The following is a 22,769-nucleotide window of genomic DNA, read 5'->3' as shown; positions in this document are numbered from 1 at the left end:
GCTAAGAAAAAAAACATTAAGATCAGATACATCAGTCTAATTGTTTCCAGTACAGGAAGAGTTGAGAAACTCCAGTTGTTATCTCTATGCAAAAAAGCTATTAAGCTCTCCGACTAACTTAGTCGTGGAGAGGGCTGTTATCTGACTTTTATTATCTCAACTGTAATTGAACTGTTTACTTTTCCTCTGCTAGAGGAGAGTTCATTACTTCACAGACTGCTCTGAAAGACTCATTTTGAATGCTGAGTGTTGTGTAATCTGCACATATTATAGAGTGATGCAATGTTAGAAAAAACACTATATACCTGAAAATAAAAATATGAGAATATTTTCTTTGCTGCTAATCTTCTAGTAATTATTCATAGTACACAACCAATTCATTATATCATATATATTTTTTCGCTTCAGTGTCTCTTTAAATGTTTTGTCAGAGTTTTATCCCACTGTAAGCCATTATGAAACTGTACACATTTAACAGTACACACCACGACCACCAGATGTGTCAAGTCACTGCTCTCCAATTTTGTTTACTTTTTCAAAATGAATTTCTTATGAGTTAGAGATCAAACTCTCAGCAAGCCCCTAGTGTCCGTCAGCATTCCTGAAAGATAGTTTCACGGTTGCCAGCTGCCAGCAGGGGCTACGCAGGTGTGTGTGCCTGAAGGTGACAGTGAGTTGGGCCACTGGGCTCAGTATAGGTAAAAGACAGGCACGAGAAGATCAGGACTCAGATGGGGATCAGGCCTGGTAGCAGACAGGATCAGGGCTGGTAGGGTGACCTGGAAACAAGGATGTACTGAAAATAAATGGTAAATAAAAAAATGTGCATTGGAGTGCGGTAATAGAATATTTATTTAGTTGACCTGTTTGCTCAAGCCCCTGTCAACTGCAGCTTGTTGAAAGTGAACCTAATTTGAGAGATATATGGAGGCTTACATATGTATTTTCTTTTACAACACACATTGCCCGGCTGTCCTGCAGATCCTCTGACTTTAATACGTTCAGCCATAGATCCTGAACAAGAATGCGGATCAGGTGCTCTGACTCAAGGCAGCAGACTATACAACTGTTGTTTACTGTAGCTTACAAGAAACCGGTAATGAGGCTCTACATCGCTTGATTTATGGCCAGATGGACCATTATATCGATAACCGTCTGATCAAATCTGATCAGAGAGGGAACTATTGCCTCGCCACACATTGCACAGTGATGGCCAATAGATTTTAGCATTAAATCAATTGGAGATTGTTTTGATGCCACCTGCTGGACAGCTCCCCAACCTCCCAGTGGCCGTGCTTAGTGTTAAAGTCTCACCTTTTCAATGTCAGTGCGCACGCCTGTGTCATGTGCTTCAGCGTCTGTAGTACTGTCACAACAGGCGCCAGTGTCACGTGGGATAGGCCCTTATGGTGACAGTGGAAACCAGAGGAGGCTAGGAGTAGTGCCAGCGGATAGCTGAGTCTTTAACACGGCACAGGTGCACTGAGCTGGACACATACACTTGGGGGGGGCAAAAGAAATAGTGGAAATGGGGGGGCAGCTGCACATGGATGGAGATCCTCAAGAACGTTGGTCTTGAGATGAAAAAAATATTAATCTAACCTTGCCTATGGATGTTGTCGAAAGGAAATGATTTACTAGACTGTCAGAAAAATTTTCCTGATCCCTCCGGGAGCCCATACATTACTGCAGCCCGGTTGATCTTCCAATTTGATACTTTTAAGAATCAGTGCTGCAACATGGCCACCTGATCGATCTTTCGTTCAATTTTGGCAAACTCGTTGAAATGGATTGATTGGGAATGGCAGAAAATCTTGGTTCCAAGGGCATGATTGGTTGTGCGGTGATAATGGCATACGATATTGCGATGACTGATGGACCTCCACCTTGTGCCCCCCCAAGTGTATGGGTCCATACACAACATACACTGTTGTACATGGATATTACACATGGAAGAGGGGTCTGCAATTATTCCATGTGTAATATCCATGTACAACAGTCCCTCTCCTCTTTTATGTGCAGGTAGCTTGAGCTGCAGCTCCCCTCTTCCATGTGTTGCTCCCTATTTACAGCCTCCACTTCCATGTCCATCTTCTTTTGGCAGCAGCCGCCCTAGACCTCGGCCTTTGTGGCCTTACCAGAAACCCAGCCCTGTGCATGTCTGTCTGTAGAACCTGTAGAAAATGTTCATCTTTTGTCTATAAGCAAATTTGAAACAGCATCTATGTTTAAAAGCATAGCAACAACAACAAAAAACTACAATTCCATTCTCCCAAGAGCGGAACCAGACCTTTTCCCTATCTGTGAGAAGCCGTCCCCATTCCGATTGTTGTCACCGGATAAAATGGCAAAAATAGAAACAGAAGCTGTGTTTCCACAAAAGTAAGGCGTGCCTTTTTTATTTGTATGATAATATCTTCAGTAGGAGAACTTCATGCATCAGACATCAATAATTCATAAGGCCACAAATAAAGAGATCTGCAATCGGCAAATAGATAGCATGCTCGCCAATTATCTCGGTTGTGCAGAGTCTGTCTCCCTCTCCCCTCAATTCACAGTGCTGCCAGCTGCTCTTCTAAATCATTCATCAGTGTGTAAGAGGCACACCACGGACGTGGGCACCAAACATCTGAATCTCCTTTGTTTACACGCTGGCAGTTTTGCTTGCGGTATGAAATTATCAGCAGCATAAACCCGGGAGAGTATTAGGAGGATGTCGTGTGAATGATAGTCTGCAGGGTATTCCTTTTCAATCATTTTATCTTTCTTGTTGCCGTTGCATTTGTCTTTCAGATACGGCGGCTTGTTTTCCTGCTGCATTGTGTATGTAAATGTTTACCATTGTAAGGCGCAAATGGCCTTCTGGCAAAAAGATAAACATATTATGAGCAGGAAAGAGGAAAGCGAGCAAAGATTTAACTCTACCAACTTCAAGATAGACCGGTTTACACTTAGCGCAAACCTCAAGTGAATATAAACCAGTGAGATAAACAATTGTATCTATAGCTATAGTTCTAATCCTAAATAACACTTTCTAGGAATTTCATAAACTTATTGTGTAATTAAGGAAGAACTGTCGCAAAAATCTTAAAATTTAAAACACATACCAATAAGAAGTACATTTCTTCCAGAGTAAAATGAGCCATAAATTACTCTTCTCCTATATTGCTGTCACTGAGGGCCCGTTTCCACTTGTGCGGTGCGAATTAGTCGCGGAAAACGCAAAACGAATTCACACACGGATGCAAATTTTACCGCAAATTCGCGGGCATATGTTAGTAAGTGTGCGAATTTAACCATGTCAAAGCCTGTGTGCTTTTACATTAATTTTATGCTAAAACGCCCGCAAATTCGTGGTAAAATTTGCATACGAAAACGGATGCAAATTTCCTATTAAATACATTGTATGCGAATCGAATTCTGATGGCTTTGCCGTGCAGATTTTTCCTGCACACAAAACCGCACAGGATTTCTGACAAGTGGAAACAGGCCCATCCACTTGTATTGGTTATGCAAATCTTCATGCAGATTCGCAGAAGTGGAAACGGCCTTTACGGTAGGTAGGTAAGTAGTAGGTAGTAGTAAGCAGGTTGTAGAAATCTGACATTACCGACAGGTTTTGGGTTGTTTCATCTCTTCATGGAGGATTCCCAGCATGGCCTTTATTCTTTATAAATTACATTCCCTGAAAAAGATTTATACAAAGATGCTGGCCAGCCTCGCTGCTCACTGCACACTTTTTTGGCAGTTGGACAGAGCAACTGTCATTCACTAAGTGCTTTTAAAAATAAAGAAAACCCTGAGAACCCCCCATAAGAAGATGAGCTAGTCTAAAATCTGTCGGTAATGTTAGGTTTCTACTACGTACTGTAAGTGACAGCAACAAAGGAGAAAAGTAATTTATGGCTCATTTAACTCCGGAAGAAACGTACTTCCTATTTGTGTATGTTTACAGGTATTTAAATTTTAAGATTTTCGCAACAGAGTGTATAGGCAGATAAAAAAAAAGTCAGATACTTACCTATAGACAGGGAAGGGTCTGGATCCTATAGAGCCTGCCCTGTCCTCTCTTGCTCCCCTCGTTCCAGCGTTGTCACCCCCATTGGGGCTTCAGAAGCACTTGTGTCCCCAAGTGATTCCGATGACAGGTGGATCTGTACTGCTCATGCATGAGTGCACTTATGTGCTCACTCGTGCATGCGCAGTGAGGAGCCGCCCGTCTGGATACAGGAGTGCTTCCGAAGCCGCCCGAGGCAGAAAATTATGGTGGTGGAACAAGAGGTATAAAGAGAGGAAAGGGAAGGATCTATAGGATGCAGAGCCTTCCCTGTCTATAGGTAAGTATCTAAGCTCACAGTCTAATCCCGACCATAGTCATGTGTCAATATTGTGTATTTATCATAGTTTAGGGCCAATTTATAGGGAAGCCTATGAATTTATCTGTGTGTTTTTGTGATGTGGGAAGAAACCAGTATGGTGTGTGGCGACCTTAACCTTTTGCCGACCACGTCACGCCGATGGGCGTGGCTGCGGCGGCAGCCCCAGGACCGGCTAACGCCAATTGGCGTAAAGTCCTGGGGCTCTGTTTTGAATGAGATTGCGCGCACGCTGCGCGCACTTCTCATTCTCAGAGGGCCGAGCTCCACCCCCTCTTCCGTCTCCGAGCGGCTATTGCCGCTCGGGAGACTGTTAGACGGCGTAATCGCCGTCTAATTACACGTACAGCGCTGCGATCAGCAGCAGCGCTGTACTGAGCCACAGAGGGGATCGGCTGTCATAGGCTGAAGCCTATGACAGCTGATCACAGGGATTGGACGGCGGGGGGGGGGGGAGGGGAGTATACAAGGGGAGGAAAAAAAACACCATTTTTATTTAAAAAACACCAAAATAAACACACCAAAATAAACAAACAATCACTGGGGGGGGGGGGGGCGATCAGACCCCACCAACAGAGAGCTCTGTTGGTGGGGAGAAAAGGGGGGAGGAATCACTTGTGTGCTGTGTTGTGCAGTCCTGCAGCTTGGCCTTAAAGCTGCAGTGGCCAATTTAATGAAAATGTGCCTGGTCTTTAGGGGGGTTTAACACAGCAGTCCTCAAGAGGTTAAAGGAAACTTGAGATTAATTTAAGAAAAAAAGTTTTATACATCCCTGGGGCTTCCTTCAGCACCCTCTACAGCGATCGCTCCCACTCTTCCTCCACCTCCTCCTTCTGCCGGTAGCCCTATAAGTTTGTCCAGTCGGGGCGCACTGCGAATGCATGGCCAGGCCACGTGCGCATGTCTCGCTGCGCTCTTATGGCTGGGAGTGTTCTGTGTCTGCTCAGTACTACAGTGCAGGCGCAGAACGCTCCCAGCCACGGGAGTGAGACGGGGGCACACACAGCCACACTGCGCATGTGTTAACTGTCCCCGACTGACCAAACTTACAGGGCTTCTACCGGCAGAAGGAGGAGGTGGAGGAAGACGACGTAGGAGTGATCGCTGCAGAGGGGGCTGGAGGAAGCACCAGGTATGTATAAAACTTTCATATTCATTTGTCTCTGGTACACTTTAACTCTCCTCTTTTATTTTTTTTCTAAAGAAATCTGTAGCCTTTTTCTAATGTCTATTCTTATTTTGATTTTTTTTCTTTCAGGTCCAAGAGTGCCCATAGTAACCATACATAACACAACTGACAACCAACGTAAGTTTCCATTATTTGTGGCCTCTTTGTGTAGTGTGTGGACTTATCATATGCTTTGCATGTTCTTTATTTTATTTAAAGGAATACGATCAATGCCCAAGTGTCCTAAAATTACAATGTACAAATAATGTCTAAGTAGCTGTGTAAATTTTTTTTCTACTTTTCATGTTAAATATCCAAGGCAAAAGTTTTAATCTATTGAGAGTAAGATTTAGCTATATTGGGACAAATCAATTGCAGAAAGGGTGTCTGCTTCAATGCACAGCCAGAGTTGCATATCAGACTACAGAGTATTTTTCTCAGAAAGCAAAAACAGTATGAAAAGCTGTGACAAAAGATGTGAGCTTTCTCTCACTCTCTCACACAGAGTTACACACAGGGTTAACTGATCAAGTGTGAGGGGAATTTCCCCTCTCCTCATGGCTCATTCTGCCCTCAGTTTTGGCGTCAGTAAAGTTTGAAAGTATTTTGATAACAGTAAACAAAGAGGTTGCCTGTGAAATGTATACACCAGTACTTAGCAGCACTTCCCAAACAATTCCTATCTCAATTGAAAAAAATATGTAGATCGATAGTGTTCCTTTAAATTTTTTTGCAAAATGTACTGTATGCAAATGTATGCTGCTTGGTAATTGAACCCCTCCTGAGGAAACTACCTTCCACGGGCACTTTTCTTTATCACAGGTTTCCTTTACGCTTTTCAGTTTTTCTCAGTCATTAACTATCACTGCAGACAGCTCCAAACCTAAAGTAAAGAAAGGGGAGTTCCTATCATTAGTCCTGATCAGAGCCAGTTCTAGACTTAGACAAACTTGTGAAATGTCGTTCCCCCCCCCCGGTAGTATAATATCACTGAGAATAGGTAGCCTGGAGGGGGTAGCAGGCAGGTAGGGGGGCCTCCGATCTGCACTCCACCTCCAGCCATTAAGCCATTAAGCGCAACAGCCGTGTTCCAGCGTGCATTCAACTCTCGTCACTTCCTGCAATGCAGTCCACTTACAAAACAGCTTGCTGCCTGATCATACTACGCTGCTTGCGCTTAATAGCTGGAGGGGGCGCGCAGATCGGGGGACCCAGGTGTGCCCGCTGCCTCCCTTACTGCCTGCTACCCCCTTCAGCTCGTCGCCTCCTCCCCACAGCCAGGTGTGTGCTGTCCCCCCTGACTTTGCCGCCTGAGGAACCCTCCTCACCCCGCGTTATGTGCAGCCCGGCCCTGATTATATGTTGTCAGTTATTGAAACTTAACATTTCTGAGCATTATTTTGAGGCATACATTTTGCATACATATGGATTATATTATGCTGCCGGCTGCTACATGAATGGCTATAGGGAAGGGGCGTAACTGCAAAGCAAAACTTTGATGGGGCCCCCCAATGTTCACAACGTCTCCCTTCCTACCCCTGGTGACCTTCACAGCCTGTGGGGTCATCTTGAGAGGGTCATAAAACGTGTGGACATCATAATCTTCACACCTATGGTAAGCATGGCCACAAAAACACCTGATCTGAAGGAATGGGCCCCTTTATCAGAGAGAGTGAAGTAGTATTTGGGGCCCCCTTACAGCTCTGGGCCCCCCTACAGTCGCAGGACCTGCTCCATTCTTGCTACGGGGGTCCCTTAAGGGAGTCAATAGCTCTGTAATATTCTTTTTTTTCAGATTTCTTTAATCACAGCCAGTGGCGCAGCTACAGACCTCTGGGCCCCAATGCGGAATGTGGATGTGTCCCCTCCTCCACCCCGCAAATTTACTAGCCACAGCCTGGCACACACGAGCCCCTATAGCACATGGCACCCAGGGCCAGTTCTGGCTACATTGGGGCCCCTGAGCAAGAGTAACCTGGGGGCCCCCCTGACAATCATCTCTTGCAACAAATCCCCCCCCCCCCACTGTGCCCTGAGACAAGTCAGTATGAGACCTAGGGGGCCCAACAGCGCTTAGGTTCTTGCCATATGCACCCCTAATGACTCCCCCAGTATTAAAACCATATGTGCCCCTAATGACCACCCCTCCCCAAGTACGATAGCCATATGTGCCCCTAATGACCACCCCTCCCCCAGTATTAAAACCATATGTGCCCCTAATGACCACCCTTCCCCCCAATATGATAGCCATATGGGCCCCTTATGTTCCCCTCCCCCCACTATGATAGCTATATGGGCGGGCCTCTTCTGTCCTCCCTCCCCTGACTATGATAGCTATATGGGCCCTTTGTGTCCTCCCTCTTCCCACTATGATAGCTTATTGGCCCCTTATGTCTCCCCTCCCCCCACTATGATAGCCAGCCATATGTGCCCCTAATGTCTCCCCCTCCTCCCTGTACAATAGCTATATGTCCCCTAACCAAACCCCCCCCCCCCCTCATGTGTGCCCTGCCCCCCCCCTCCCTCCCACAGCGTTATGGAGCTGATGGAAGACAAGCAGCACACACTGACCTGCTACAAGTTCCGGGAGATGCAGGTCTGTTGGTCTCCTCTGTAGTTCCGCTGTTCTGCACCTCCTGCTTCTTACATTGGGCACTAGAGCCCAAACGCAGAAGCAGGAAGTGGAGAACAGCGGCACTACAGAGGAGACCAACAGACCTGCATCTCCCGGAACTTGTAGCAGGTCAGTGTGTGCTGCTGCTGCATGTCTCCAATCAGCTCCATAACACTGTGGGAGGGAGGGGAGGGACAGCACACACACAAGTGGAGCTGGAGGGACCTCTGCCTTGAGGGTAGCACAATTTAGGGGGATGAGGGGGACACAATAGGGCCCCTAATGGCATTGGGGCCCTAGGGCAATTGCCCCCTTTGCCCATATGAAAGCACTGGCCCTGACGGGACCGGTAGGTAGCAACCACGGGCTCAACGCAACTGGTAGTAAATTAATATTATCCAGTACCACCCATACACATTCAGTATCAACTTTCAGACATGCAGGACACTTTGCTGACAGTACACACCCTCTCCTTCTGCACCACATATGCATTTTATTTATTTACACACCCTCTGTATACAGATACATTCATTTGCTTGATGTTGAGGGTTTACCCATCAGATTCTACTTTACATTAGTGTCATTTATAAATGTCATATATTGAATGCAGCATTCTGATAGTCATTGGCTTTCTGTGCATCATCTGAGCAGACAGGGAAGTGCATGAAAGCAACAGATCTGTGAATAGTTGGTATATTTAACTGGTTCCGGACAGACGCAGTTGAAATCTACGTCCTGCATGTGGCTGCGTGGATCTGACAAGACCTAGATTTCAACACTCGTTGCTGCGCGGTTCCGCCGCTACTGCTGATCCACTGTCTCCTCACCGCAGATTACTCGTCCTGCCGTCATTGGCTCCTGACACTGTCATCACTGTACGCTAATCCCATTGGCTTAAAATGATTGACAGCATCAGGCGCTAATGAAAGCGGCTCCTGACCGGCGCACAGCGACCTGAGAGTGACCTGTGGCGGGGATAGAACAGCATGACCAGTGAGGGCGACGGATGATTGTGGCGATTCGTCGGTAAGCACCGTTTTACCATACTTGCAGTCTCTGGTCCTTAAGGGGGCAGAGACTGCTGGTTCGGAAGTAGTTAACATTGACACAATGATTTCTATCATGTTATACTGCATAAGGAGTTGTTTATCTTTCTGCTTTGCTGGCTAAGCTGTGCTGCTCGCTGCAGATCCCTCCTAGTTTGGAATTCACACTGTTCACCACGGAGCATTCAGCAGGGCAGGCACACATGCAAGCACTTGCACTGTCTCTGCTAGCCGCGGCTCACTCAAGGAAAAGAGGAAGAGCCAAGCCAGCCCAGTGCAATACCAACAACTGGAGGGGGCGGGCTGGGTGGTCACTGGTGTCACAGAGGCGACGCGAAGCCAGCAACGGAGGAGGATAGTGATGCGGCCGCGTCCTAACGTAGTGTACTGCTGTGTTTGGGACTCTGAGCGGCAAGCGGAAAGTAAAGTACCCACTGCAGCCACTTGCAGTCTGGCACACACGGACCGCTATAGCACATGGGCCCATCTGTTACAGCTGTAACCGTGGGCTCTACGTCGCTGATCTAAGGGCCTTTTTCCACTACCCTGCGATTTGTAATTTTATTCCTATCGCGAAACACGAGGTACATTAAACTAATGGAAACGCCAGCAGCAATTTCCATTAGTGCGATCTGACTGCAATTTTAGTCCAAGTGCAATCGCCATCATGTCGCGTTTTGGATGCGATTTAGCTCTACTATACTCAAGATAGTAGCTCAATCGCAATCGCATGGTGGAAATTGAAACGCGATTGCGATCGCAATCGCATTTCATAGTGGAAAAGAGTCCTAAATGTTGTAAAGTATAAGAAAACTGTAGTCTGTAGCTTATGAATTTTAACATAGACAAGTTATTTTCTTGCACAGCGCATTTTAAAGACAAGCAACTTAGCAAAACAAAACTGTATTTAATATGTAAACTCCGTGTTTTACACCACGATCACATTAATAAATATCAAACGCAGATATTTACCTCGCTAACACTGCTAGAATATAACATCTTTATGTGTTTGTTCCTAGAAACAGAATAACTTATTTTTGTTGTTTTATTCGCACTGGGTTCATAGAGACAACCGGGGTAATTTTTGCAGCTAGATTCACTGCCATAAATATATCACTTATTCACGTAGATCATACAGGATGATTACTTATTCATATGAACGGTGTAACAATTTGAGCTTAGTCTAAATTGTTCAGCATTTGGATGCTTATATTATAAGCTGATATAATTTCTTTCACAAATAATCATAATGCTTCCACAGTGCGCCGAGCATAAAATTCATCTTCCCCTCTTGTCTTCTTTAGTAAGCTGAAATGTGATTGGTTGGTGTTATTGCACTTTTCACATCATCGTTCTTTAGGGCTGGATTTACCATAAGGCACCGTAGGCACATGCCTACAGGCGCCTGATGATAGAAAGGCGGCTCACTCCCTCCCTGAGCGCCTCCCTCCCTCCTTCCCTATGCAGAGTCCCGAGCAGAGAGTAAATAAGAGGTTACTCACCCTGTTGTCTGCATTCCACTGATGAGATCTCCCTTCAGTCAGGGGCACCTCTAGCTACTGAATACTGAGGGTACTTCTAGTTACCTAATACTTGGGGGCACCTCTAGCTACTTAATATTGAGGGTACTTCTGGCTACCTAATACTAAGGGGCAACTGTAGCTACCTATGAAGGGTAAGGGAGAAGTGACAGCTGGACTAACCAGCACACTTGCGGTACAGTTCAGTGGGTGTTTGTAGGTTCATGGAGGGCGAAGTCTAGAGTGCCAGGATATCTGTGCCTATAGGTGGCTGTGATGTACATCCGGGCCGGTGTACAACTGTTTCTCTGTATTGTATCTCTGTATCACAAGCAAACATGCTTAGTCAGTAAGTTTATTTAAACCTAAAGTGTGCTAAAACTTTCAATTTAAGAACATGGTGGGCTAGAGTGCCACCCCTCTGCTGCTCGTTGTCTTTGGGGTCCCTCCTCTTTCCAGTTTAAGGATTTCTCTTTCTCCCCACAGCCTCCTGGATGTTCACTGGCTGATGAACTAGCGATTCTGAACTGGGCATGTGTGAGTTGAGCACTGCACATGCCCAGTGACAAAAAGTGCTCAGGCTCTCATTTCTTTCTTGCATGCTTTATTTTAATGGGCATGGGCGGTTTGGAACTCGTGCATGCCCAGTTCAGGGCTGCCATCAGAAATTTCTGGGCCCGATACTGGAAAAACCTACTGGGGCCCCCTAAATTTAAAGGGAAACTTTAGGCAACCTAAAAAATTAGTTTTACTCACCTGGGGCTTCTACCAGCCCCCTGCAGCTGTCCGTTGCCCACGCAGTCTCGCACCGATACTTCTGTCCCCTGCCGGCAGTCACTTACGTTTTCTCTGATAGCCATGGGAACGCGAGTGACTCTTCGTCTTCCTGGCCACAATAGCGCCCTCTATACTGCTATTGCGGCCAGGAACTCGAAGAATCACTTGCGTTCCCAGGCCTGTCTGCGCCTGTCGCCGAATAGGGAAGTGGCTGTCGGCAGGGGACAGGAGCATCGGAGCGAGACTGCGTGTGCACTGGACAGCTGCAGGGGGCTGGTAGAAGCCCCAGGTAAGTAAAACTCTTTTTTTTTTTTTTTGGTTGCCTTAAATGTCCCTTTAATGTGAACCCCCTATGTTTAAGGTGGTCACTGGCGATCAAGAAAGCGCTGTAACACATGTAATCCTATGGGATTACTCTCACTGCAGTACTTGAGCAGCACTTGTGATTTTCAAAAATCACAAACATGCTACATGCAGCATTTTCTCAGCGATTGCACTTTTCATTCACTGAAATGAGAATTGCAAAGTACAAACATAGTAAAATCGCAAAAAAATTGCAATGCAAAATCGAATGGCCTTAACACAGCCACATTCAGTGACAGTCTGTACATTCTGTGACAGACTTGAAGCTGTGGCCCATGTGCGTGGGCCCCATACTGTAGTCCCACCTGTGATGCCCTGAAGGCGGCTCTGCACCCCAACTTCCTCCAGATTATTCGACTGAGGTGCAGAATAATATTATAAGGACCGGGAACAGGAGGAACCCCAAAAACAACAAACAGAATGAGGAGTGTCAGTAGCAGGTCGTCTAGTCCATAATGGGTTTAATTCACCATTGTTTTTACCTTCAGGACTAAAGCCCTAGTTCACCCTTACAGTTTTTTTATTCATTGTTAGTTAAAGTATACCTGAATTGTAGTTAAAGTGTCCAGTGGTGTAGCTAAGGAACTATGGGCCCCTGTGCAAATTTTACCTGGGGCCCCCCAAGCACTCTATACATCATAATTGATACGGCGCACCAAAACCTGCCAAGGACAACAACAGTGTCAGAGGTGCAAATAGGGGATGGGAAACAGTTTGTTAATGATGACTACAATTTAAAGTATCTATAGAAGTGATTATTATCAACACAGGGCCAATAGAGAACTAATATTGTGCTTGAGGGGAGGGTCCCTCAGGGCCCCTCTGACCCAAGGGCCCCAATGCGGTTGCTACCTCTGCAACCCCTATTGCTACGCCACTGAAAGTGTCCTTTTACTTGACTGGGGATTCTTCTAGCCCTGGGTCTTGTGGGCCCCTCACTGTCCTCCCGGTCCCCTTCCTTGAGTTGATGTGTGGCCTGGTAAAGTCCCAGATTACCCAGCAAGCTCATGTTGGACCAGAACTTCTAGGAGTGTGTAAGAGGCTACAAAGTACCAAAAAGCCCTCTTACTAAAATGTTATGCAAATCAAAAGTTTGCCTTCTTAAATAAGTATGAGTTACTAATAATTACACACATGTCAAGGAACATTTGAGACAAGGTACACGCAAGAAAGGGGTATTTTGGAACCACTGCCTTTCATATAGGGGTTCATGCTATAATAGTGTGAGACATGCTGCTCTACAGGCTTGTATTACATTTATATTCCAGGATGAAAAGTAAAGGAAATCACTGTATGGTTCACTGTTAATAAATTAGCTATTGACAGGACGCATTTTACAATAAAGCTTTCCCCACCTGAGTCTCAAGTTACAAATGACTGTCATGTCATCTATGCTCTTCCCTCATTACATTCAATGTTCTTCCTGCGAGGGCGAGCCCTTCGTTCCCTGCGAATCCACATCACCAATTCAAATCCGTCCTAATGCCGTGCAGCACATCAGTGTAATAGGCTGGATTAGGATGTGGCCCTGACATAATGAGGATCATTCAGAAATATCACAGTTCTTTTTATAGCTGCTCTGCAGACGTAACTCCATTACGCAGACTAGCAGAGATTTCCTATAAGTCCCTGCCTGGCTCTCTCCTCTTCATGCTGTATGTAAGGCTGCTGTCTATCAGACAGTAAACAGAACTGTGGGTATTAGTGGTGGGCAGAAATTCCGCCTATTCGCAATTACACGTTGTAATGGGAAATTATTATTGCATAAAAAAATTGCATGCAAACATAATCGCTAACTGTAATTACGCATGTCGGCATAATTTATGTTTAATTTCAGATGCAACCGTCTTTACGCATGCGAACGCATTTTTTGCATTCAATAATTAAATAATAGCCACGCATGTGCAGTATACTGGCTGATGAATGCAATTTTGTTTTCCGTATGAGAACGCATGTTTCACATTGAATAACTAATAACTGCACATGCGCAGTACACTGGTAAATAGATGCGAATATTTGTACACATTGAAGGGAATTACATGTAACTGCAGGATAATTACGATTCACAAATGTAGTATGCTGTACATAATTTAATCGCAATTACACTACGCATATTGCAATAAATTATGCAAAATTTTGCGTCATCGTAATTGACTCATTATGGGCACCACTAGTGGGTATTTCCCACCGCAAACATTTCCCACCCACATATAACAGTTGAACTGCTCATTCAGGGAAAAAGGACCGTAATATAACGGTGATCAGTAATTGCATTCGGCGTTGCTGCCGCGATGCGACACAAATAGTGCAGCAGGGGTGCTGCTAAGCAGTGGTGCTTGTAAATTATCGCCAGTCATTTTCGCATCGAGAATGCTATTTTTGTTTTCGAGAAAATATCTGCAAAAATACATTGAATTTTTGAAATATGGTCAAAGGACACAAATGTTTCCTTCCGATGCAAAAATTCACAAAAAATCGGTAATTTTACCATGGAAATTTGCGAAAAGTGTGAAAATCATTTATTTTAGTATTGAAAAATGTGTGAAAAACGCAAAACGTATCGCTAAATTATTTTCAATTACATTTTCGTTGCAAAGTCGAATTTTACATTCTTTTTGTGAAAATGAATGCAAATAGAGTATCCGCATTTTTTTACTCATCACTACTGCTAAGGTATTTGTGGCCCCAAGCAACACATATTTTCTGGCCCTAGAGTCAGAGGCCCCTCCTCCTGTAATAATAGGTTACCAAAGGTCCCAAACAAAAAATAGGTATCCCTCCAGTATAGGTAGGTAGCCAAAGGTGCTCAAAGCCCCCTCCCCAGTATAGGTAGCCACCCCAATATACGTAGCAAAGGTGTCTCCCCAGTATAGATAGGCACCTCTAGTATAGGTAGCCAAAGTCCTCCCTCCCCCCACAGTATAGATGGCCACACCCAGTATAGGTATCCAAAACTGGTTAGTGGTGGTATGCAGTTTCCTGCTCACAGATCTTCAGATCAGCAGAATCCTGAAGAGTGGAGAGCAGTACCGCAGTAATCGGCGGCACATTTCAAGGGCAGGAAACGAGCAATGACCTCACTACCTCATCTGAAGTGTACTCCGTGGTCACTGTGCCGCTCTGCCCTCTGTTCACATTGCCACTGACTTTAGGTCTGTGTGTGAGTGACGGGGAGGCAGTAGCGGCCCTACAAGTCACAGACAGGGAAGTCTGAAAGTATGGGAGGCCCCTGCTTTGGGCAAGACCCCAAGCGGCCGCTTACTTTGCCTGGGCCAAGTAGCACCCCTGCAGTGCAGCATACAGTTCATAGACTTATGCATGCACCGCATGCATGACTGCAAGCATCATCCAGTAACACTGCATCCTGATGGAAATCATCATACTGCACTGCACATTCATCAGTGTGAAAGCATCACTGAAATATAATTGCATTGCTTTGCAAGGCCATTATACTGTCTGTTGCGCCATAACACATAAGATAAAGAAACCAATTAACACCTCATGCCATCATCATTCTCTGTTTAGCATTACAATTACCACTCAACACTACATTGCAATTTACAGCTGCATTTAACCACTTCGCATCCAGACCTTGTTTTCCCCTTATGGACCAGAGCAGTTTTGACGATTTAACTATGTCCCTATTTAATCAGCAATAACTTTATTCCTACTCACAACACCTAAATGATCTAAATCACCTTGCCTGGTTCCTGCAATCATCCTTCAGCCAGAGCCACCGCTTTGCACTCATCCCTTTGATACTGAACATCCGGGTCCCGGCTAGATGACGTCATCAAACCGGGACACGGAGATTCGTCATCACAGAGCTGAGTGCAGAGCGGTGAATGGGGGCTCCAGCTGCAGGATGATCGGAGGAACCAGGAAAGATGAGAAAGGCTCCTTGCAGCTGAGTTTTTTAATGATCTGGGCACAGAGGGGAAGAGATGACCGATCACTGCAGTTGGCTACTGCAGTGATTGTTCATCCATGGGAGGGTCTCTAATTGGCTAAAAGGGAACATGTTCCCATTCACCAATTAGTAATGCAGCTGAAAGTTCCGGGGGCGCGCACGATGATGCACTTCTGTCCTGCAAGGGGGATACCGTATATCTACGTCCTCATGGCTTAGATGAAGTCATAGAGGATGTAGATATACTGTATCTGTGGAAAAAGTGGTTAACAGTTTTCTTTTAGGAGGTAATTTTTCATCTTTTATTTTAAATAATTGTTTAGCACTCTGCAATTGAAAAAGTACCAAAACGTAGGTGAAAAGTACTGTCAAAATTATTTGCTTGCTCGCTGGTGGCTTAGAAGTTGGGTTGCTCACTTGGATTCCACCGTATTGAGATTTCTGCATTTCCAATCAGAATTCGGAAAATGGAAATCGGAATTCTGCGAAAATCTGATTTACCGCATCTCAGTAATTTTAGCCCAATCACAGACCTCAGAAGCATTGGACCAATCAGAGAGTGCAGAATTTATCTGCAAAAATACACACAAGACTGATTTTCCTTTTTCCGATTTGCTTTTTCCGTTTTTTTTTTTTGTTTTTGTTTTTTTTCATTTTTGCATTCTCTGATGTAAATAAATAAATACTTATCAAATATTCATCGAAAAATGGAAAAAGACCAAGAAAAATGGAAATTGGAAAACGGTAAATCAGAAAACTGCATTGGCAGAAATCAGAATTTTTGCGGAATTGGAAGTGGGTATTTCCAACCATCCCTACGTAAAAGGCATGTTATTGATAAAATCTGAAAACCTACAGTATACCCATCTCATATGCCTAACCCAGTGATTTGCAAACTTGACTCTCCAGTTGTTAAAGGGGAACTTCAGCCTAAACAAACATACTGTCATTAAGTTACATTAGTTATGTTAATTAGAATAGATAGGTAATATAATTTTTTACCCACCCTGTTTTAAAAGAACAGGCAAATGTTTGTGATTCATGGGGGCTGCCATCTTTGTCATGGGGGCAGCCATCTTTTTGGTTGAAAGGAAGTGACAAGGAGCAGGAGACACAGTTCCAACTGTCCTGTGTCCTGATCACCCCTCCCAGCTGCACGTACTAGGCTTCAAATGTCAAATTTAAAATGTAAAATAAAAAAATTTGCACCAAAACAGCAGAACAAGAGCAACAACATCAGAAATCCCATCATGCTTTGCACAGCATCAGGGGAAAAAATCCCGGGCAGTTTTCTTCTGTGCAGCTAAAAATGAGGCTTGGATAAGAGAAACAAAGTTCTGATGTTGTGAAACTGTTAAAGAAACACCAGGCCTTTTCAGTGCTGCTGAGCCAATTTTTAGTCCGGACGTTCACTTTAAGGACCTGCAAGTCCCACAATGCATTGCAGGAGTCTGACAGCCACAGTCATGATTCATACAGGCAAATACATTGTTAGTTCCTTAACAGCTGGAGAGCCAAGTTTGCAAATCACAGGCCTAACCCATAGAATACTGAGGAACTAGCATTGTTTTTAAAGCTGTCATTAATTCCTGTATTGTCCCATCAACACTTTATTTGCTTGGAATGGTTGAAATTCAAGTTACATATATTCTTCTTAAAATCCTTGAACGTTTAAGGGGTCTGCCCTTATATAACCGTACTTCAACGTTAATGTGTTTCTGTGCACTTTTGGCTACTAGGAGGTTAAACCAATTTTCAGTGATTGCAGAACACTGACTGGAAAAGCCCTTTAACTTCAACAATTTAGCTGTCAATATTGTCAGCGTGATCATGTCAAAGCAAGCAGCAGGGAATAGAATAATATGACACATTTAAATAAACACAGCCTGTGGGTAGGCCACAGATGGGTTGTAAAATATTAAAGAGCTGGTTTCTGCAGGCATACTTCAAGGTATGGTTCACATGTATTATCCACTAAAAAGTAGAGGTGTCTATATCAAGTCATTACATGCTGCGACCATGGAACAGTAACCTGCTGTACAAAGGAGTCATTTCTCCATTGTACGGTTTTGATGCCTTTTGTTTTGGAGATGCTTGTCTGGTCAGATGGTGATCTGAATGATCAGTGGCTGGATAGTGTACTGGTTAAGGGCACCGCCTTTGACATGGGGGACCAGGGTTTGAATCCTGGCTAGGGTTAGTATCTATTTAGTAAGGAGTCCAAGGCAAGACTCCCTAACATTGCTTGGTGGCCTCTTGAGTGCATCCCAGTGGCTGCAGCTCTTGAACGCTTTGAGTCCAACAGGAGAAAAGCGCTATACAAATGTTCAGATTATTATTAATGATATTTTTCAAGATTTTATACATCTTTGAATTGTCTGCTTCTGTAGAGACACTAGCATCTCAAATTCATTAACTACTTCTCGCCAGCCAATAGGCGGCGGAAAGTGGTAGCTTGCGTGCTCGTACATGCACGCATGTGAGCGCACAGGCCCCCCGGTGGCACCCACAGCTGCAGCCCGATCCTCTGCCCTGCAAAACAGATCATTTTAAAACGTCTGTTTTGAACTAAAAAGTGCATGTCCGTTTTTCAGGGAAAGGTTAATAAGTAAAAGTGTTCTTTAACCTTAGGAACACTTTTGCAAACAAAGGTTTTAGGTGAGTTCCTTAGCACAAACACAATTATAATGGCAGTATTTTTTATAGCGCCTTTCTCCTGTCGGACTCAAAGCGCTTGCGAGGCAGCCACTAGAGCACACTCAGTAGGCAGTAGCAGTGTTAGGGAGACTTGCCCAAGAAACTCCTTACTGAAAACGGTGCTGGCTTACTGAACAGGCAGAGCCGAGATTTGAACCCAGGTCTCCTGTGTCAGAGGCAGAGTCAATTCCACACACACTCTTTTTACACATTTCCAGCATTGAATGTACGATTTTGTTTTGCAATTTGCAGTATAAAAACAGCCTGAACGACAGGGAAAAACAGCAGCCCTAACATTTGGGTGTCAGCTGTGCCACCTGGTGGTCAACTTGTATTTTTTAATGACTTCAACCCTACTTTGAAAATCATACAGGAAATAGCTAGAGAAGGGATACTTAACCCTTTCCAATATTTTTAACGGATCACCCATGTTTTCCCTCTGCTGGGAGGAGGTGGGTAATCCGTAAAAAGGGTCAGGACAAAGCCTCCAGAGGCTCCATACCTTGCATCAGCAGCAGGGGAAGGGGGGGATCAGCAGTTGGAGGGGGCCAGAGCCAGCTTGTGTGCTGTAACTCGGCCCTATTGCATGAGCACCAACGTAATATCGTTATTACATTGTGCTGCATGCTGATGTGAGGGATCAAAGTATCCAACACTTTGATCCACATCGGAGGATTTCATGCCAGCCCTTATCTGGCAGTGGTGCACCCACAATGCGAAAAGTGTGGCAGAGCGACGTGGGAGATGGTGGGAGTAGGAGTGGTAGAGACGGCCTGCGGCAATCAGAGTAGTCCAACATTCGGATCTGTACAGGATGGCGCTGTACCGGATTTTAACTGCAACAGCGCCATCTAGCATCAGGCACTTTTTCCTATGTCGGACTATGTCCAACATTTGGCCTATAGAGGAAAAGGCCAATGTTGGACATAGTCGGCCATAGGATTGGAAAGGGTAAAATATTAAAAACTGCATGAAGAGAGAAGTGGTTTGAACCCGACTGCAAGAAAAACTACCCAGCAAATTTGAAAGGCGCGTACTGTGCTATTGCTTCTCCAGCACAAATGCAGCAGGAGTCAAAAACCAAATCAGGGCATCACAGGGAGGACTGCTGTATGGGGCCCGAGTGAATCTGAGGCCTCTAGCAAACAGTGCCACACACTGGCCCCAGCTACCAGAGATGCTCGGATGTGCCTTATCCACGAATTCGGAAATCCGCGTGGTTGCAAAAAAAAATCCGCATTCGGCCCCGCCGCATGCGGATTTTCGTCCGCGTCCACGCAACCACGCGGATTTTTTCCCGTGAATGGCGTAATCACGCGCGGATTCACGCCCGGAGGCAGATTTTCTTTTAACGTTAATAACAAAGCCCCCATACATGCTACAGTCCCCCAAATAGCATGGATTATCGAGGTGATAAGGGGCAACATAACTTCAACATAAAAAATTCCCCCCAAAAAATTTTTTCTAGAGAAAATGGATTTTAAAGTGAAATTAACACTTTAAATGGGGCTATTAATTGGTAATAAGTGGTTTTAAAAAGGGATATACGCGTTAAGCAGTCAAAGAGGTGAAGGCGAGTTCCAATGGCACTTGGAGGAGGATGAGTGGCTGACGGCAAAAAGGCTCCAGAGAGGTTTTTGTAATTTTTTATTTTTTTTTGCAGCAATTAGCAATGACATCGCAGCAGAGTTGTCAGTGGACACGGGCAGTGTGAACGCAGAGTGCAGTGGTGGTAGCGACTGAGTCAGGAGAAGGACTATGCGGGCGGTCAGTTCAGCAGCACAGAAGGACCACGGCAACATACTGGTAGTAGTAGTAGCAGCACAGCGTCATAGTGCTGGCCAAAAAATTAAATGCACCCGGTGACCCGGGCAGTGTGAACGCAGACAGAGTACATTGGTGGAAGCGACTGAGTCAGGAGGAGGAGGACAATGCCGGCGGTCAATTCAGCAGCACAGAAGGACCATGGCAACATACTGGTGGTAGTAGTAGCAGCACAGCGTCATAGTGCTGGCCAAAAAATTAAATGCACCCGGTGACCCGGGCAGTGTGAACGCAGAGTGTAGTAGCGACTGAGTCAGGAGGACAAAGCGGGCGGTCAGTTCAGCAGCAGCAGCACAGTAGTAGTAGCACAGCGTCATAGTTCTGGCCAAAAAATTAAATGCACCCGGCGACCCGGGCAGTGTGAACGCAGAGTGTAGTAGCGACTGAGTCAGGAGAAGGACTATGCGGGCGGTCAGTTCAGCAGCACAGAAGGACCACGGCAACATACTGGTGGTAGTAGTAGCAGCACAGCGTCATAGTGCTGGCCAAAAAATTAAATGCACCCGGTGACCCGGGCAGTGTGAACGCAGAGTGTAGTAGCGACTGAGTCAGGAGGACAAAGCGGGCGGTCAGTTCAGCAGCAGCAGCACAGTAGTAGTAGCACAGCGTCATAGTGCTGGCCAAAAAATTAAATGCACCCGGCGACCCGGGCAGTGTGAACGCAGAGTGTAGTAGCGACTGAGTCAGGAGGACAAAGCGGGCGGTCAGTTCAGCAGCAGCAGCACAGTAGTAGTAGCACAGCGTCATAGTGCTGGCCAAAAAATTAAATGCACCCGGCGACCCGGGCAGTGTGAACGCAGAGTGTAGTAGCGACTGAGTCAGGAGGACAAAGCGGGCGGTCAGTTCAGCAGCAGCAGCACAGTAGTAGTAGCACAGCGTCATAGTGCTGGCCAAAAAATTAAATGCACCCGGTGACCCGGGCAGTGTGAACGCAGAGTGTAGTAGCGACTGAGTCAGGAGGACAAAGCGGGCGGTCAGTTCAGCAGCAGCAGCACAGTAGTAGTAGCACAGCGTCATAGTGCTGGCCAAAAAATTAAATGCACCCGGCGACCCGGGCAGTGTGAACGCAGAGTGTAGTAGCGACTGAGTCAGGAGGACAAAGCGGGCGGTCAGTTCAGCAGCAGCAGCACAGTAGTAGTAGCACAGCGTCATAGTGCTGGCCAAAAAATTAAATGCACCCGGCGACCCGGGCAGTGTGAACGCAGAGTGTAGTAGCGACTGAGTCAGGAGGACAAAGCGGGCGGTCAGTTCAACAGCAGCAGCACAGTAGTAGTCGCACAGCGTCATAGTGCTGGCCAAAAAAATAAATGCACCCGGTGACCCGGGCAGTGTGAACGCAGAGTGTAGTAGCGACTGAGTCAGGAGGACAAAGCGGGCGGTCAGTTCAGCAGCAGCAGCACAGTAGAAGTAGCACAGCGTCATAGTGCTGGCCAAAAAATTAAATGCACCCGGCGACCCGGGCAGTGTGAACGCAGAGTGTAGTAGCGACTGAGTCAGGAGGACAAAGCGGGCGGTCAGTTCAGCAGCTCAGAAGGAGGACCATGGCAACTTACTGGTAGTAGTACCATAACACCAAAAAATTAACCAAGGTAGGCACTAGGCAGGTAGTAAATGTCTTTATAAAGGCAGGCATAGTTAACAACAGCACATGCAGCAGCCACTTCATGTCCCCCTGTGTCCGACAATAGGGGCCAGGAACTCACCTTCCACCCAAGCCTGGTTGATTTTCAGGAAGGTGAGTTTGTCCACAGAGGCGTGGGAGAGCCGAGAGCGCTTCTCTGTGACCACGCCACCGGCCGCACTACAGCATCTCTCTGAGAGGACACTGGAAGGAGGGCAGGATAGGAGTTCCAGGGTGTACTGGGAAAGCTCGCTCCAGATGTCCAGTCTCTTGACCCAGTACTCCAAGGGGTCCACGGGGCTGTCGGTGTCATTGAGCCCGCTGGATGACCCCATATAGTCAGACACCATGGTGGTCAGTCGTTGCTTGTGCTGGTTGGTGGTGGATGCTGTGGCGGGCACCTCTGTTCTGGGCTGCTGCACTGCATACAGGCTCTTGCTTAGGCTCTTCAGGTCTCCGGGGCGCCAGTTGCTGCTGCTGCTGCTGGTGGTTGTTGTTGTGCTGCTAGTGGCAATGGCAGGCACCTCTTGCTGGCTTGGCAGAGCAGTTACAGTGGGGGTGGAATGCTGGGGGAATGCTTCCAGTAGTCTGCGCACAAGGGCCTCCTTCAACTCCCTTGTGCGTTGCTCGGTGGTGGATGGCGTCATTAAGTCTCCCAGCTTCCCCTTCAGACGGGGATCAAGCATCAAGGTAATCCAGATGTCCTCCCTTGAACGCATCTGGATCACCCGGGGGTCCCTGCGAAGGCAGCGCAACATGTGCACAGCCATGGGAAACAAGTGGGCCCTGCCAGCAAGATCTTCCTCGTCCTCGCCATTGTCCCATAATGCATGCCTGTCCTCTTCCTGTGCCA

The 22,769-nt window shown here is 46.1% G+C and overlaps 1 protein-coding gene across 6 annotated transcripts in view; it reads left to right on the top strand.

Moving 5' to 3' along the window:
• DPP6 (dipeptidyl peptidase like 6) overlaps positions 1-22,769 on the top strand; it is a 1,780,442-nt gene that overhangs the window by 1,706,269 nt on the left and 51,404 nt on the right. For all 6 annotated transcript variants that reach the window (XM_068235887.1, XM_068235889.1, XM_068235888.1 and 3 more), the window contains exon 17: positions 5,635-5,682. In XM_068235887.1, coding sequence (XP_068091988.1) covers positions 5,635-5,682 — 48 coding nt within the window. The remainder of the gene's footprint in view (positions 1-5,634; positions 5,683-22,769) is intronic.

Source organism: Hyperolius riggenbachi, chromosome 5 (genome assembly GCF_040937935.1).
Source record: "Hyperolius riggenbachi isolate aHypRig1 chromosome 5, aHypRig1.pri, whole genome shotgun sequence".
Lineage (NCBI taxonomy): Eukaryota > Metazoa > Chordata > Amphibia > Anura > Hyperoliidae > Hyperolius > Hyperolius riggenbachi.
Note: the sequence above shows the minus strand (reverse complement) of the source record. Positions and strands in the feature narration are given on the sequence as shown.